Consider the following 17,396-nt stretch of genomic DNA (forward strand, 5'->3'; position numbering starts at 1 on the left):
GGCTGCACGTTTTGTGGGGGGTGGAGGGCCGCAGGCAACCCTGCCGACCATGAATTCCGCCCCCCCCAAACCAAAATGGCCGACGCCAGGAATTGGTGAGGGAGGTGGAGTGGGCCGGGGGTGGGGGGGGGGGTGGTGGGCGGGTGAGGGGCAGGGTCGGGAAACTGGCATGCCGGTTCCGGTATTTTCACTCCACGTCCGTCTCCGTTCCCAGCCTTGGCGGGGCCTGCAAACCCTGCCCTGGCACTTTCTGGTGGAGGATGATGATGCAGAGGCAAGCGGCCAGGCTGCACTACCGAGTGGCCCTGCCCCAGTGGTGCAAATTCACAGATCAGTGGTCTGTACACAACATGCAATAGGGTCTTAACAAAAATGTTATCCTGTTCAAGTTAAGGACCAAGGCCCTTATAACCACAACTTCTCTCTGGTTCACCATCGGCTGTCCAAATCCTGAAGCTTGGCTTTTGTGTTCAAATAACCTCCTAATGTCACACAACGCATGCAGTAGACGGAGGAGGGGAGTTTCCTTTTTAAATTCGGAATCTGGATTGTGCCGCACAATTGGTGGAATAGGGGTGGAGCCCTTTCGCCTACAACAATGGCCTTGCATGCTTGATGCTGTTGCCTGATATAAAGTAAGGGGTGGGGAAAAGGTCACAGTCATCAATCACCTTGATGAAGACACATGCACAAAATAAATGAGAGTTGCTGCTTCTCTCGATAATGCTGTCTCAATCTGTGTCTGCCTTTCTGCAGGTCGGGGATGGATGAGCGCTTCAGTAAGCAGCACAATGGTGGCAGCGCAGAACCAACCAATACCTCAGTGACCAATTACACTCTCAGCCTTTGTCAAGCTGCGTCGTGGGACTGCTCGAGCGCAGTAGGCGCAGACTGTGTGGAGAAGCTTCCCCAGTTCCCTACAACCTCTGCAGACCATGGCATGGCATCTTCACGGGCTACCTCAGTACATTCGAGCGAAAGTTCGTCGAACCTCAGTGGCAGTGACACACTTGATGTCCCAGGTTCGGGCAGTGCGGAGAGGCCCGATCTAACTGGCCAGGTGGTCCAAGCTACTGAAAAGGAGACCGAGGCGATTCAATCAGCAGCCCCTTTGTTTGCTGCCAGTGCACAATTGCCTGATGATAAAGAGATGCCTCAGGAAAGCGCTCCTAGTCAAAATAGGGAAGCCGTGAATGCATCTGTGCTGGCCCAAACAGGGCTGAATGCTATCCCTGGAGGGAAGGAGGAGGCCGCTGGTGGAGTTGAAATATCAGCTGATGCCTCAAGCCTTGCGTCAGCGCAGCCTTCAAACTCAGGGGAACCCTCCGCTCTAACCTCAACCTCAACGGGAACCATATGTCAGCCACCGCCAGAGATATTCGGGGCGGGGTATCTGAATTCAGCGGAAGAAGGAGTGGGAGCTAGCCCTGGCTGTGACCAAGAAGGAACGTCCAAGCAGCTCTGTCTGGCCAGGCACGAGGAGGGAGTTGCCTCTGAAGAGTCAGGAGGATTCGCTGAGCCAGCCATTCGTGCCAAATCGTCTGCTTCAGTCACAAGCAGAGAGCCGGGACAAAATTTGGAACAAGTAGACGATTACGCAGAACCATCAAAAATAGCCAGCGACAGGACCCAGTTGCTTTCAGGGAAGAGGAATGAAAATGAGGAGCGATTAGCCAAAGGGATGGAAGAGTCCAAGAGCAAAGAATTGCCAATAGAATGCAGAGTAATCTCCAAAGAGACCTCAGCGGCTTTCACCGATGTTGCTGGGACAGAATCAGAAGAAACCTTTAAGCCGAGACCGGACCTTTCAAACGAACACAACAAAGTTGCTAAATACCTGAACGTCACTAGAGATTACCGGGTGGATTGTGCCAAACCATTACTGGCACCTGCATCGGGGCTAACGTTGCCCAACATGTGCGAAGGGGAGACACAGTCCCGTGTGACGCCTGCTGCTGTGGCAACGAGGAATCCTGTGCCCTTGGGCGAACCGTCTCTTTACACGTGCACCAAATGTAGTGTTTATTTCCAGGACAGGGAGTACCTGCACAGGCACATGCTGGATCACTTTGACGGGCAGGCGGAGGAAGGGTTGGTTGGAGGGCTCCGCCCGTTTGCCTGCCACGAGTGCGGCCATGCCTTCTGCGACCCGGCCTCCCTTCAGATGCACCTGAGTCTCCACCAGGAGCGCAGGGCGAGTTTCATGGAGGCCATACAGGAGCTGACTGACCCATGGGCTGAGGGACACGGAGCCAGGCGGCAGGGCACCCTTGGGGCCAGCTCCACAAAGTTGCCGGTGGAGCATGCCAAGGCACACGCCCAGAAGACCCCTCACCCGTGCCATCTCTGCACGTTCCAGGCGGCCACAGCCGAAGGACTTCAGGAGCACCAGTGGCGTTCCCATCCAGGCGGGTTGGAGAAGAGCAGGTCTCTGCGTACTCCCAGTCTCGGAATGCCACCTCAGGCCGCCAAAACGGACCTGCGTGTGAACAAGGAATGTCCGTCCTTCAAAAGGACTGAGAGTCTGTATAAAGACCCTATGAAACTCGGCCAACCACAGCTCTATCAACAGAAAGCGGGGTGCCCCCCCACGAGATCAGCATGGCCTTCTGCCAGCCAAGGAGCCGCGGATTCGCATAGCCAATCCGATAAGTGTGAAAGCTCCCCAAGGTTCCTGCCGTCGAGTGCTTTGGGGGATGGCAAGCCGGAGGGCGCGTCATTGCCTTCAACCGCAAGAGGCCCTTGTTGCTATGAAGGTGACCGCCCTCTCCTCTTCCAAGGGGACTTGAAGAACAAAATGGCGCTCGAAGTTCCAGATGTGGAGAACGCCAAGCTAAGAACTCACTCGGTGCTGGGCTTAACGAAGCGGAGCGTGCCACAGAATTCACAGTACAAGCCACCAATAGCCTTGCTTGATTACCCGAGCCTGCGAGAAAGTACAGGGACAACCCTTCCCACCTTGGCCAGAGGAAGCTTTGGGTCACAGAAAGGGGCAATCTATTCCTCGCATGGCCTGCAAAAGAAGAAAATGGAGATGGTTGGAGAACATGGCACCAGTCGAGGAAATGTTCCATCTTATAGGACAATAGTAATTGACCACTTCTCATCCAGAATGACCAACAGTGGATCTCTGATCCACAAGGACATTGTGAAGTTAAAGACCAGTGAAGAGGGAACTGCAGGAAATAAAAGCTGCCATGTTTCGTTTGATCAGCCAGAGAATCCCGAGCAGAATGCCTCAGGGTTGACAGAGCACCAAGTTCAGATCGGTGATATAAGAGGTCTTCCTACTAAGAAAGGAAGGCTGTCGACAGAACCAACTGCTGCCTCTTGCAGGCCTAGAGCAGTAAAAAAGCACACACGAGAGCTACTGGAGACCATCAACCTTCCACAAGATCTTTCAGTTGACCAACATCAACAATTGGTGAGGATGACTTCTTTAATAGTACTTGATAAAATGGAAAGCCAATCAGAAGGTGACTCTGTCTTGGATGAAAAGGAGTTGGATTCTTCCATGGAACCCTGGGAGAGCCAATTGCAAGGTGAAGCCAGGCAGAGCCAGTCACAACACGAAGCTAGGGAGACCCAATCACAATCTGAAGGTCGGAAGAGCCAATCACAACATGAAGCTAGGGAGAACCAATTACAGTATGAAGCTAGGGAGAGCCAATCACAATGCAAATCCAGGGAGATCCATTTGCAACGCGAACCCAGGGAGATCCATTCGCAACGTGAATGCAGGGAGATCCATTCGCAACACGAACCCAGGGAGATCCATTCGCTACACGAACCCAGGGAGATCCATTCGCTATGTGAACCCAGGGAGATCCATTCACAACGCGAACCCAGGGAGATCCATTCACAACGCGAACCCAAGGAAAGCCAGTCTCAACGTGAACCTGTGATGAACCAGTCCCAACGCGAGCCCAGGGAGAGCCAGTCTCAATGCGAACCAGTGGCAAGCCAGTCACAATGTGAACCCATGGCGAGCATGTCTCAACGCGAGCCCAGTGAGAACCATTCTCAACGCGAACCCGTAGCAATCCAGTCTCCACAGGAGCCCAGGGAGAATCATTCCCAACGCGAGCCCAGGGAGAACCATTCCCAACGCGAACCCATGGTGAGCCAGTCTCAGCGCGAGCCCATCTCTGAAGAAAGGGAATTAGCTTCTTCTGTGGAAGCAGGGATAGACAAAGGCATCTTTTGGGAGGTGCCCAGTGAAGATCTACCAATAGATCTGATGAAAAAATCGAAAGACCTCTTAAGCAAGAATTTACTACGCATGTTTCCACTGGAAGAAAGAGAGTGTCCTTATTGTCCAGATAAATTCCACACAGGGATCGGTCTGGCCAATCATGTACGAGGGCATCTTAAGCGAGTTGGCATCAGCTACAACACCCGCCATTTCATTAGTGCGGAAGAGGTCACGGCTATTGAAAAGGAGTTCTCGTTACAAAAGCTGAAGAGGAAAGGTAAATCTGTGTCATGTTGTGCATGGGGTCAGATGTAGCCTCTGGTGTTATGCCTTTACAAAGAAGTGAAGGGTTATTGGGGTGTGAATGTGGGATTTGGAAACGATATCGAGGTGGGTGCGAATGTAATGTAGACATTTCCTGCGAGATGTTCCATGCAGGCATGTGGGCCAATTGCTGATGTACCTTTTAGATTTGATTTGGGTGAAGGAGGCTTCCATCACATGACGGAAGGTTTTATTCCCATGGGGATTTTTGCCGTTCTGCTTGCTTCCTCAGCCCTGAAGATCCGCGGCAGCGCTGTGGAGAAGTGCAACCTGTGCGGCGCCAACTTCGACTCGCGGGCGGGGATGTCAAGCCATGCCCGCGCCCACCTGCGAGAGCTCGGCGTGATGACCTGGAGCGCCACCAGCTCCCCCATCGACCTGCTCAACGAGCTCCTTCAGGACCTGGTCCCGCCCAGCTTGACTGACGGCCGGTCCATCCCGGACACCGGCCTCCAGGGAGCCCGTGGCCACAAGCCAGGAGCAGCGGCGGCGGCGGCAACGAAGGCAGCAGGGTCAGAGGGGTCAAACCCTCGCCCGCTCATGAAACCATTCGCATCCGTGAATAATAATTCGCCACCGCTGAGAAACAAGGGTGAGTTACACAGTGAGTACTGTGCATGGGCCTGTGAAATTATATTACTAACCTGTTTACCTGTTGCCAAGAGCCCCTGATGTTCAGAGGTTCACTCCTAACTCTTGCAAGGATCTATTTTCTCAGTTTTCGGGACCTGGTTTGTGCACCCACTGAAAATAAGGGTCCTTTTGCTGAGTTAGTGTCTATATGGTATGTTACGAAAAATATGTCTGTCTTTCCTTCTCTTGTTTAACACCACGTAGTTACTGTTACCGGTTAAACTCCGTATGCACTGCCGTATGTATTTTTCACCTCTCCATTGTGTGTGTCTTTGCTGTGCTGAAGTCTTGCCCTTGCAGTGGGCCAGCACGCACAGATAAGCCTCCTTTTCCGTAACCACTCTGATTCTATACATCGAGCCTTGTCATACTGTCGCCTATTCTAACTCACCCCTATCTGTGGACCTTAAGAATGTGTCACTCCTGTGACTTCTTCAGCCTTTCCTCAATCCGCAAGCAATTAAAACCCAAGCTTTAGCCTGTCGTCAGCAACCTTCCCTTTCTGACCTTGATGCTTGACCCTGTACTTGGGTTTCTCAGTTAAAGAAAATGAGTGTTTTCTCAGTTAAAGCAAGCAAGCGTTTTTTCAGTTCAAGAAAGCACCTTTTCTTGGTTAAAGAAAGCAAACGTATTTTAAAGAAAGTAAACGTGTTTTCAGTTAAAGAAATCGAGCCTTTTCTCAGTTAAAGAAAGTAAGCGTGTTTTCAGTTAAAGAAAGCGAGCCTTTTCTCAGTTAAAGAAAGCGAGCCTTTTCTCAGTTAAAGAAAGCGAGCCTTTTCTCAGTTAAAGAAAGCGAGCGTGTTTTCAGTTAAAGAAAGCGAGCGTGTTTTCAGTTAAAGAAAGCGAGCGTGTTTTCAGTTAAAGAAAGCGAGCCTTTTCTCTGTTAAAGAAAGCGAGCATTTTCTCTGTTAAAGCGAGTGTTTTCTCAGTTAAAGTAGGCGAGTGTTTTCTCAGTTAAAGAAAGTGAGCGTTTTCTCAGTTAGAGAAAGCGAGCGTTTTCTCAGTTAAAGGAAGGAGCGTTTTCTCAGTTAAAGGAAGGAACCTTTTCTCAGTTAAAGGAAGGAGCCTTTTCTCAGTTAAAAAAGCGAGCCTTTTCTCAGTTAAAGAAAGCGAGCGTTTTCTCAGTTAAAGAAAGCGAGCCTTTTCTCAGTTAAAGAAAGCGAGCCTTTTCTCAGTTAAAGAAAGCGAGCGTGTTTTCAGTTAAAGAAAGCGAGCCTTTTCTCAGTTAAAGAAAGCGAGCGTTTTCTTAGTTAAAGAAAGCGAGCGTGTTTTCAGTTAAAGAAAGCGAGCGTGTTTTCAGTTAAAGAAAGCGAGCCTTTTCTCTGTTAAAGAAAGCGAGCCTTTTCTCTGTTAAAGAAAGCGAGCCTTTTCTCTGTTAAAGAAAGCGAGCGTTTTCTCAGTTAAAGTAGGCGAACGTTTTCTCAGTTAAAGTAGGCGAGCGTTTTCTCAGTTAAAGGAAGGAACGTTTTCTCAGTTAAAGAAAGGAGCCTTTTCTCAGTTAAAAAAGCGAGCCTTTTCTCAGTTAAAGAAAGCGAGCCTTTTCTCAGTTAAAGAAAGGAGCCTTTTCTTAAAGAAAGGAGCCTTTTCTCAGTTAGAGAAAGGAGCCTTTTCTCAGTTAAAGAAAGCGAGCCTTTTCTCAGTTAAAGAAAGCGAGCCTTTTCTCAGTTAAAGAAAAGAGCCTTTTCTCAGTTAAAGAAAGCAGCCTTTTCTCAGTTAGAGAAAGGAGCCTTTTCTCAGTTAAAGAAAGCGAGCGTTTTCTCAGTTAAAGAAAGGAGCCTTTTCTCAGTTAAAGTAGGCGAGCCTTTTCTCAGTTGAAGAAAAGAGCCTTTTCTCAGTTAAAGAAAAGAGCCTTTTCTCAGTTAGAGAAAGGAGCCTTTTCTCAGTTAAAGAAAGCGAGCCTTTTCTCAGTTAAAGAAAGCGAGCCTTTTCTCAGTTAAAGAAAGGAGCCTTTTCTCAGTTAAAGAAAGCGAGCCTTTTCTCAGTTAAAGTAGGCGAACCTTTTCTGGAAGGGTGCATTTGTTTAAGTTCTTCTGAATTGTCTGCTGATCGTTTCTCGGAAAAATCCTGAAAATGAGGTGGTTCTTGTTGGTTGAGCAGATGTCTTTGCAAGATATTTGCTGCAATAAAAAAAATCACCTTCCAGATGTTTTGGGGGGGGTGGAATTTTCTCAAAGGATGTGGGAATAGATTCCCTATCCAAGGCCAGAGGACTCTAGGTACAGTGTGTATGTGTATGAATCTCTCCTAACTTGTCCTTTTGGCAGTAGACTGGGTGAGTCTTGTGATTGAAAGGCTTTTGTGGATGTAGCCTAGAAGGAAGGATGCAGCCTCCTCATGAAGACGGTGTCTGTTTGTATGATCTGTCCTTGTCCATAAAACAACCTAGCTTGGGTTAGCCTAGTTTATAAGGTAGTCTGAGCGCAACTAGACTAGTTCTTCCAGCCACATTTTAAAAGATGCACTGCTGCCCTACCAGCCTAGCCTAGGAGGGCAGCTCCTCCAGACACACAATTCTTGATTTCAGGTGCCAACCGCAAGATCATCGTGCTTAGGATCTTGAGGGGATTTGATAGGGTACATATCAGGGGGTTGTTTCCACTTGTGGGGGAGACTAGAACCAGGGAACATACTTTAGGAATCAGAGGTCTACTGTTTAAGACAGAGATTAGGAGAAATTTTTTTCTCTCAAAGGGTCGTTCGTTTGGGGAATTCTCTTCTCCAGAAAGCAGTGGAGGCTGGTTCATTCAATTTATTCAAGGCTGAGTTAAACAGATATTTGATAGACAGCGGTGTCAATGGTTATGGGGGGGGGGGGGGGCAAACAGGAAAGTGGAGGTGAGACCACAATCAGATCAGCCATGACCTTATTGAATGGCAGAGCAGGCTCAGAGGGCTGAATGGCCTACTTCTACTCCTAAATCCCGGGTGGAGGCTATCAGCAGATGGTCCTGAGGCCAACAATTCCTGCTCCATAATTGTGCTTCCGGCCACTCCCTGCCTTTAACAAAAAGAATAAAGGCCAGCAGCAATCTCTCAATCCATTCATCCTTAGTCTTCTGTTCTCCCTAAACTGACCCACACCCAACCTGTCTCTTCTCTTCCCCCTGAGAGCAATGATGTCCCGACCTTCTCACCCTCTCTCTTTGCCTGGATCTAAGGTGCTATTTTGAAGCCGAACAGGGGAGTTCTTCTGGCCCCCTGGCCAATTTTGGTCCCCTAACTAAGACCACTAAAACGGTTTATTTGGACATTGTCACGTTGTTGTTTGTGGGAGCTTGCTGTGTGCAAATTGGCTGCTGCATTTTCTGCGTTACTGTAATGATTACACTTCAAAGGTGCTTCATTGGCAGTAAAACACTTTGGGACATCCTGAGGTCAGGAAAGGTGCTATATAAATGCAAATCTTCCTTACTTCCTAAACACAGCCAAATTTACAGTAGTTGCCAACTTACTTAGCCTCCTCAGGGTAGTCGTTTGCTAGTACAGAACTTGATTATTGCTGGAAAAAAACACGTTGTTGAAGTTTATCAGGACAATTCACAAGAATACCAGATGTACAGGGAACAACAATTTATACTTCATGAGAAGAGAGTGCTGATTGGTTGGCAGGTGGACACTGATTGGTAGAGGCATTGCCATGGAGAATGCACCAGCTCAGTCAACCTGCCTGGTTTGAATTTAAACAAAGCTTGGCAATTATCTGTCAGTTATCAGTTAACTGGTGCATTCTCCATGATAATGCCACTACTAATCAGAGTCCGCTTGCCAACGAATCAGCACTCTTCTCATTGTTGTTTCCTTTACATTTGGTATTCTTGTGAATTGTCCTGATGAGCGCAAAATGAAAAGCTTCGACAACAAGTGTCTCCTCAGAGTATTGAAAACAACCAATGTTCAGCATTGCCTGGATCGGTAATACAGAGAATGAGAGTTCCAAATCAGGGCAATTTGAGATTTTTATATTCAGTCTTCGAAAAAATAAAAATCTGGAAGCAAGACTTGATTTCCATAAAAATGACAAGTCATCGGATGGTCATAATATCTCATCTGGTTCACGAGTATCCTTTCGGGAAGGAAATCTGCCATCCTTACCTAGTCTGACCTACATGTGACTCCAGACCCACAGCCATGTGGTTAACTTTGATGTGGCCACTCAGTTGTGCCAAATCACTCACCAGAGATGGCAGCGGTTCAAGAAGGAAGCTCACCACCTTTCAGGCTGTCAGTTCCAGCCTTACCAGCAATGCCTATATCTTGAGAATGGATATCTTCCTTTTTTAAATTATCCATTGAAACGTCCGTTAGGTCGTGAACATTGACTGTTGTAATCTGTGGCTTGTCCTGTCGCTGTTGATGAGTGGCATAGAGGAAAGTCAGCCTCAGAGTTTCCATTCAAAGCCCTTTGATGAGCAAAAGGGCATTAAAACAAACAAAGCACCAAACCTACATTGTAAAGCGCTTTTGACATGATAAAATGTCCCAAGGTGCTTCACAAGAGAGGTATACAGCAAAAGTCAGACACCGAGCCGCGTAAAGCAATGTTAGGCCAGGCGGCCGATAGCTTGGCGAGAGAGTTAGGTTTTAAGGAGCATCTAAAAGGAGGAAAGAAAGGTGGAAAATCGGAGAGGGTTAGGGAGGGAAGAGGGCTGAGCAGCCAAAGGTTTGGCCGCCAATGGTGGAGCAATTAATATCGGGGATGCTCGAGGCCAGAATTGGAGGAGCACATATATCTTGTAAGGTTGTAGGGCTGGAGGGAATTACAGAGATGGGAGAGGGCCAAGGCCTAGAGGGATTTGAAAACAAGGACAAGAATTTAAAAATCAAGGTGTTTGACTGGTACCTAAGGCTTAGACTGACTGCTAGACTGTTAAAGCTGCAAGAACACAGATGAGGATTAATTCAATCAAAGAGTTGTGAATCTTTGGAATTCTGTACCCCCCGAGGGCTGTGGAGGCTCCATGGTTGAGCAAGATTGGGCTAGATGGATATTTGCTCTCTCAGGGAATCATGGGATATGGGAAGGGGGAGGGAAAGTGGAGTTGAAGCCCAAGATCAGCCATGATTGTATTGAATGGCGGAGCAGGCTCAATGGACTGTGTGGTCTACTCCTGTTCGTATTCTTGTGAGCTTCTGTAATATTACTGCTGCTGACATTGACTTTGGCTTGCTGTACTACCTCTCTCCCATTACAGAGGAAATTTGGCCATGGGTTTGTTTACACTACTCGTCCCCGGAGGCAGTGTGACATTCTGTAACCCCAAACAGCTGCAGTTTAGCTAGGGGTTAAGGTGTGGGGCAGCAGTTGTTTGCTCTGGTTGCATGCCAGGGAACAAGAAGCTGCCTTGAGGTGGGAAAAAACTTTTTGAGGTTTCCTTTTCATTTGTCCATAGAAGCATAAATAGAGGGTAGCCATTCATACACTCAGTAAAGAATTCAGGAGAAACCTCTTCACTCAGGGAGTACTTAGGATGCAGAATTCGCTACCACATTGATTACCTGAGGCGAGTGGCATGGATACATTAAAGGGGAAGCTAGATTGGAACATGAGGAAGAAAACAATAGAAGGATAAGAATTTAGGGTTAGATGAAAAAGGCTGGGAGGAGGATCAACGTTGGCGAAAACCAGTTGAGCATGATACCACAGTGAAGTAAATTGTGCTGAAACTGATCATCACATTAGTTGCACTGGCTACGGCCACAATAAATATGGTTCATCAGTCATCTTGTTCCTCAACCAAGCGATGTCTTGAAAATGGGCCCCTTTGCTGGTTAACTTCAGTCCCATTAGAGGCCTACTGCTTTGCGTTGTCCATTCGACACAATATTGAGATATGTTATAGGTCTAGCAGGTAGAGGATCCTCGAATATGGCAGCAGGATCTACCTGGTGGCTGAATCGATACCGGGAAAGCTAGCAAACCAGCAGTAAATTTCCTCAACGAAAACAAAAATACCTGGAAAAACTCAGCAGGTCTGGCAGCATCTGCGGAGAGGAACACAGTTAACGTTTCAAGTCCGACTGGTTTGGGGGGGAGTGGGGTGGGACAAGAAGAGTTGGATAGAGGGCCAGTGATAGGTGGAGATAACCAAAAGATGTCACAGACAAAAGGACAAAGAGGTGTTGAAGGTGGTGATATTATCTAAAGGAATGTACTAATTAAGGGTAGAAAGCAGGACAAGCAAGGTACAGATATCCCTAGTGGGGGTGGGGTGGGGTGGGGGGAAGGGATCGAAATAGGCTAAAAGGTAGAGGTAAAACAATGGATGGAAATACTTTTAAAAATAATGGAAGTAGGTGGGAAAAGAAAAATCTATATAAATTATTGGAAAAAACAAAAAGGAGGGGGAATATCTGAGAGGGGCTGGGGATGGAGGAGAGAGTTCATGATTTAAAATTGTTGAACTCAATATTCAGTCCGGAAGGCTGTAAAGTGCCTAGTCGGAAGATGAGGTGCTGTTTCTCTGGTTTTCTTTGAGCTTCACAGGAACAATGCAGCAGGCCAAGGACAGACATGTGGGCAAGAGAGCAGGGCGGAGTGTTGAAATGGCAAGCGACAGGGAGGTCTGGGTAATGCTTGCACAAGACAGACCGAAGGTGTTCTGCAAAGCGGTCACCCAGTCTGCGTTTGGTCTCTCCAAAGTAGAGGAAACTGCATTGGGAGCAACGAATGCAGTAGACTAAGTTGAGGGAAGTGCAAGTGAAATGCTGCTTCACTTGAAAGGAGTGTTTGGGCCCTTGGACGGTGAGGAGAGGGGAAGTAAAGGGGCAGGTGTTGCACCTTCTGCGGTTGCATGGGAAGGTGCTGTGGGAGGGGTTTGAGGTGTAGGGGGTGATGGAGGAGTGAACCAGGGTGTCCCGGAGGGAACGGTCCCTATGGAATGCTGACGGGGGGGTGAAGGGAAGATGTGTTTGGTGGTGGCATCATGCTGGAGTTGGCGGAAATGGCGGAGGATGATCCTTTGAATGCGGAGGCTGGTGGGGTGATAAGTGAGGACAAGGGGGACCCTATCATGTTTCTCGGAGGGAGAAGAAGGTGTGAGGGCGGATGTGTGGGAGATGGGCCGGACACGGTTGAGGGCCCTGTAAACCACCGTGGGTGGAAAACCTCGGTTAAGGAAGAAGGAGGACATGTCAGAGGAACTGTTTTTGAAAGTGGCATCATCGGAACAGATGCGACGGAGATGAAGGAATTGAGAGAATGGGATGGAGTCCTTACAGGAAGCGGGGTGTGAGGAGCTGTAGTTGAGGTAACTGTGGGAGTCGGTAGACTTGTAATGGATATCGGTGGATAGTCTATCATCAGAAATTGAGACAGGCCAAGGAAGGGAAGGGAAGTGTCAGAGATGGGCCATGTGAAAATGATGGAGGGGTGGAAATTGGAAGCAAAATTAATAAATTTTTCAAGGTCCAGATGAGAGCATGAAGCAGCACCGAATTAATCATCGATGTACCGGAGAAGGAGTTCTGGGAGGGGGCTGGAGTAGGACTGGAACAAGGGATGTTCCACATACCCCATAAAGAGACAGGCATAGCTGGGGCCCATGCGGGTACCCATAGCCACACCTTTTATTTGGAGGAAGTGAGAGGAGTTTAAGGAGAAATTGTTCAGTGTGAGAACAAGTTCAGCCAGACGGAGGAGAGTAGTGGTGGATGGGGATTGTTCGGGCCTCTGTTCGAGGAAGAAACGGAGAGCCCTCAGACCATCCCGGTGGGCGATGGAGGTGTAGAGGGATTGGACATCCACGGTGAAGAGGAGGCGGTTGGGACCAGGGAACTGGAAATTGTTGATATGATGTAGAGTGTCAGAAGAATTATGGATGTAGGTGGGAAGGGACTGGACAAGGAGAGAGAATGGAGTCAAGGTAGCAAGAAATGAGTTCCGTGGGGCAGAAACAGGCTGACACGATCGGTCTGCCGGGACAGTCCTGTTCGTGGATTTTGGGTAGGAGGTCTGTCCGCAAGCATTACCCAGACCTCCCTGTCGCTTGCCATTTCAACACTCCGCCCTGCTCTCATGCCCACATGTCTGTCCTTGGCTTGCTGCATTGTTCCAGTGAAGCTCAACGCAAACTGGAGGAACAGCACCTCATCTTCTGACTAGGCGCTTTACAGCCTTCCGGACTGAATATTGAGTTCAACAACCTTAGATCATGAACTCTCTTCTTCATCCCCACCCACTTTCTGATTTTCCCCCTCCTTTTTGTTTTTTCCAATAATTTATATAGATTTTTCTTTTCCCACGTACTTCCATTATTTTTAAGTGTATTTCCATCCATTGTTTTATCTCTACCTTTTAGCCTATTTCGATCCCTTCGCCCCACCCCACCCCCACTAGGGCTTTCTGTACCTTGCTCGTCCTGCTTTCTACCCTTAATTAGCACATTCCTCAGATAATATCACCACCTTCAACACCTCTTTGTCCTTTTGTCTGTGACATCTTTTAGTTATCTCCACCTATCACTGGCCCTCTATCCAGCTCTTCTTGTCCCACCCTCCCTTAAACCAGTTTATATTCCACCTCTCTTCTATTTTTACTTAGTTCTGTTGAAGGGTCATTCGGACTGGAAACGTTAACTGTGTCCCTCTCCGCAGATGCTGCCAGACCTGCTGAGTTTTTCCAGGTATTTTTGCTTTTGTTTTGGATTTCCAGCATCCGCAGTTTTTTGCTTTTTTCTTAGTAAATTTCCTCAGCCCGGGGGACACCACCTAATCATTATCTGGACCTATCCCTGAAGCCGATCCCTGGAATTTCCAATGGAACAGCTCCGTGATGTGTCTGACATGAGAGTTATCAGCGGAGCAGCTGCCTGATATGAGACTCAAAATGGCAAGTCTTCTCAGCAATGAAAACCAGCTGTAAAATGGGCATTTCCCCTGCCAGGAAATTTTTATCACCAAAGGGTGGGATTTTCTGGCCCCGCCCACCGCTGGGATCATCCGGTCCTGCCAGAAGTCATTGGAATCTGGCTGGGCCACCGCATCCCTTGTGGTGGGTCCTGCCACAGTGGGGCCGGAATATCCCGGCCAATGTATTTTGCCAATGTGTTGACATGAGGAAACATTTTTTACGCAGCGTATGGTTACGATCTGGAATGCACTGCCTGAAAGGGCAGTGAAAGCAAATTTAGCTGTGGCTTTCAAAAGGGATTTGGATACAGACGAATTAGATACGAATTAGGAGCAGGATTAGGTGTTTTGCTCTCTCGAGCCTGCTCCGCCATTCAATCAGATCATGACCTATCTGATTTTGTCCTCAACTCTACATTTCGCCTACTCCCAATAACCCCTCTTGTTAGTCAAGAACCTATCTACCTCTGCTTTAAAAACATTCATTGACCCTGCCTCCGCCGCTCTCTGGGGAAGAGAGTTCCAAAGATTCACAAGCGTCTGAGAGAAAAAAAATTCTTCTGATCTCCATCTTATATGGGAGATCCCTTATTTTCAAACTGTGCCTCTCCCACAAGGGGAAACATCCTTTCAGCATCCACCCTGTCAAGTCCCCTCAGGGTGAAAGCAAAATACTGCGGATGCTGGAAATCTGAAATAAAAACGTAAAGTGCTGGAAAAACTCAGCAGGTCTGACAGAGTTAACGTTTCAAGTTTGTATGACCCTTCTTCAGAGAGGACATTTACGTGGCCAACTCCTAGGTGAGGTGTGTCCCCTCATGATCCCCACTCGTTCCTCTGAACTCCAATGGGTACAGGCCTACCCTGTCTTAACTTCTCCTCGTAAGATAATCACACACACACACACCCCCCCCCCCCCCCCCCCCCCCACCGCCCTCATCCTAGGATAAGCACCTGATAGGAAAAAAATGCAGGGCTATGGGTAAAGGTGGGGGGGGGGTGGGGGGGTGTTGAATGGGACTAGCTAAATTGCTCTTGCAGAGAGCCACCATGGACTAATTGAGCTGAATGGCCTCCTCTACTGTAACTATGCAGTACTAAGTAGAATCACACAAAGTAATGGCTGTGCTATCTTACTCCTTCAGTGTAGTGAAATTGAATTAAATCCTCAGCTACATCCGTATGAACAGCACACTCCTTACCTGACACAGATGTGTGCGCACACACTCGCACACACACAAGGGCATGTGCACATGTGTACACACCTAAGGGCACGTGCACATGTGTGCACGCGCGCACACACTCACGGACACACAGACGCGTGCACACATAGGCGCACACGCAGATGGGCACACTCACAGACACGTGCGTGCACATACACTCACAGACACACGATCTCCAATGCTTCACCTTTTGTGAATAAGCAAACACATTTCATCAGTTATATTTTTCAGACTTTTATATGTTTCCTTGGGTTCAAGGTCACTGGACACTCTCGTGAACTAACCTCACATTTCCTATGAACCAAAGCATACATTTACGAGGCCAACCCCTAGGTGATTGAGTGAACTGGGTCGAGATTCTCTGGAGTTTAAAAGAATGAGAGGCGATCTCAGTGAAACGTACAGGATTCTCAAGCGCCTTGATTGGTGGATCTAAATCACGGAGGCACAGTCTTGGGACAAGGGGCCAATCATTTAGGACTGAGATGAGGAGAAATTACTTCACTCACAGAGTTGAGAATCTTTGGAATTTTCTACCCCGGAGGGTGTGGATACTCCATCATCAAATACATTTAAGGCTGGGATGGACAGATTTTTGGTCTCTTGGAGAATTAAGAGATATGGGGAGCAGGTGGGAAAATTGAATTGAAGCCAAAGATCAGCCCTGATCGTATTGAGTGGTGGAGCAGGCTCTACGGACCGTGTGGTCATCTCCAGCTTCTATTTCTTGTGTTCTTCTGTAAAGATATGAGGAACCGGGCTCAAACAAAAAAGCCTTATCAATGGATTCTGCTGTAGAGGAATACATTATGCGCCACCAAGGTTGGTGATGTACAATCCATTGGGCTGTAAATCGTTAGACAAATTCATTGAACATTAAAACATATATAACTGTGGATTTACAGTAATCTTCTCTCCCCTCTTCATGGTAGAGGAACAAGGGTGACCCCATTGTTCCCTTGAATCAAAGACAAAGCCCGCTTACTTCCCTTGTGCTAATCCTTAACATAAAATTAACACTTGAATCACAGTTGTTTAAATTTTTGCATGGTTGTCCCACTCCCTGGAGTCTTCTAGCTAGTCTGATCGTTGCTGGCTTTGGTCTGACGGATTCTTTTGCATAATGTCCCCCGTGACACAACTCCAAATCCTTTGGAAGATATCCCAGAGCAAAGGACATTGAAATGCTCACATAATTACACTTAGGTTGTCAGACATACACAGGATCTGAAACACTGTTTGCCCACATAATTATAGCTACCAAACAAATCTGTAGTGTAAAGAGGCCCTCAGGATGCTTGTAGTTGAAGCGATTGGCTCGGTCCATTGATAAATTTGCAACGCTGAACGCTCTATAAGGTCGCTATCTAAGAAGCAATTAACTCACACATATTAGGGTCTTCCCATTGTATCCAGCCTGTTATGTGCATTCTCCCTGGCCTGCAGGAATAGCTAGCAAGTCACCAGTGTTGTGTGTGATGACCTGCAAGAAAGAATGCGACTTAAAAAATACAGCAGAAAAAAAATACGCGACTTTTGTCACATCTTTACACTCTTTTCTGAAAGTGCAGCATACACACACAATTCATCACTGTGCCTGCTCCTCATAACCAGTACACCTTCTCACCACCTCCTTCTCAAGGGTAATTAGGGATGGGCAGTAAAAATGCTGGCCTAGGCAGTGATGTCCGTGAGCCATGAAAGAATAAAACAAGGTATTTACGTATTGTAGCAACCCTGCCTTTATATAGCGTGAAAGTCACTGTAGTCCCAGAGGACCATAGGCTGCTCTCTCATTAGGGAGAGAGAGAGAAAGAAAGACGAGTGGTGGTGAGTTTAACCTGAGGGTCACCACACCTCAGGCGAGGGGCAAGGTTGAGAAGGCGGGGCCTTTGTGGATGACCACAGCCAGGACGGGACAACTTCTTTAATGCAGCAGACATCCTAACATTCCATTACTGTTTCCTCTTCAGAATAACTAAACACAGAGGGACTGTCCGTTATTTTCCTGGCAATGATTACACCTGCACTGTGTCAGTCTGTTCTGTTCCTAAAAGTCAGCATGCGGACATACAAGTGGAAACAGTAACATGGTAGTCTGTCTTTCTCTCCTTCGTATGGTTTTAGGAGTAGAAGCTGTCATTGTGGTTTTAGTGTCAAGTTCCCTAACCAGT

General features: G+C 47.7%; 1 protein-coding gene across 1 annotated transcript in view; it reads left to right on the top strand.

Annotated features, from left to right (window-relative positions):
* Positions 1-17,396, top strand: part of si:ch211-194b1.1 — a 148,375-nt gene that overhangs the window by 37,636 nt on the left and 93,343 nt on the right. Inside the window, exons 7-8 of the mRNA XM_041176986.1 lie at positions 757-4,472; positions 4,752-5,111. Of these exons, the coding sequence (XP_041032920.1) occupies positions 757-4,472; positions 4,752-5,111 (4,076 nt within the window). The remainder of the gene's footprint in view (positions 1-756; positions 4,473-4,751; positions 5,112-17,396) is intronic.

This window comes from Carcharodon carcharias, chromosome 30 (genome assembly GCF_017639515.1).
Source record: "Carcharodon carcharias isolate sCarCar2 chromosome 30, sCarCar2.pri, whole genome shotgun sequence".
Classification (NCBI taxonomy): domain Eukaryota; kingdom Metazoa; phylum Chordata; class Chondrichthyes; order Lamniformes; family Lamnidae; genus Carcharodon; species Carcharodon carcharias.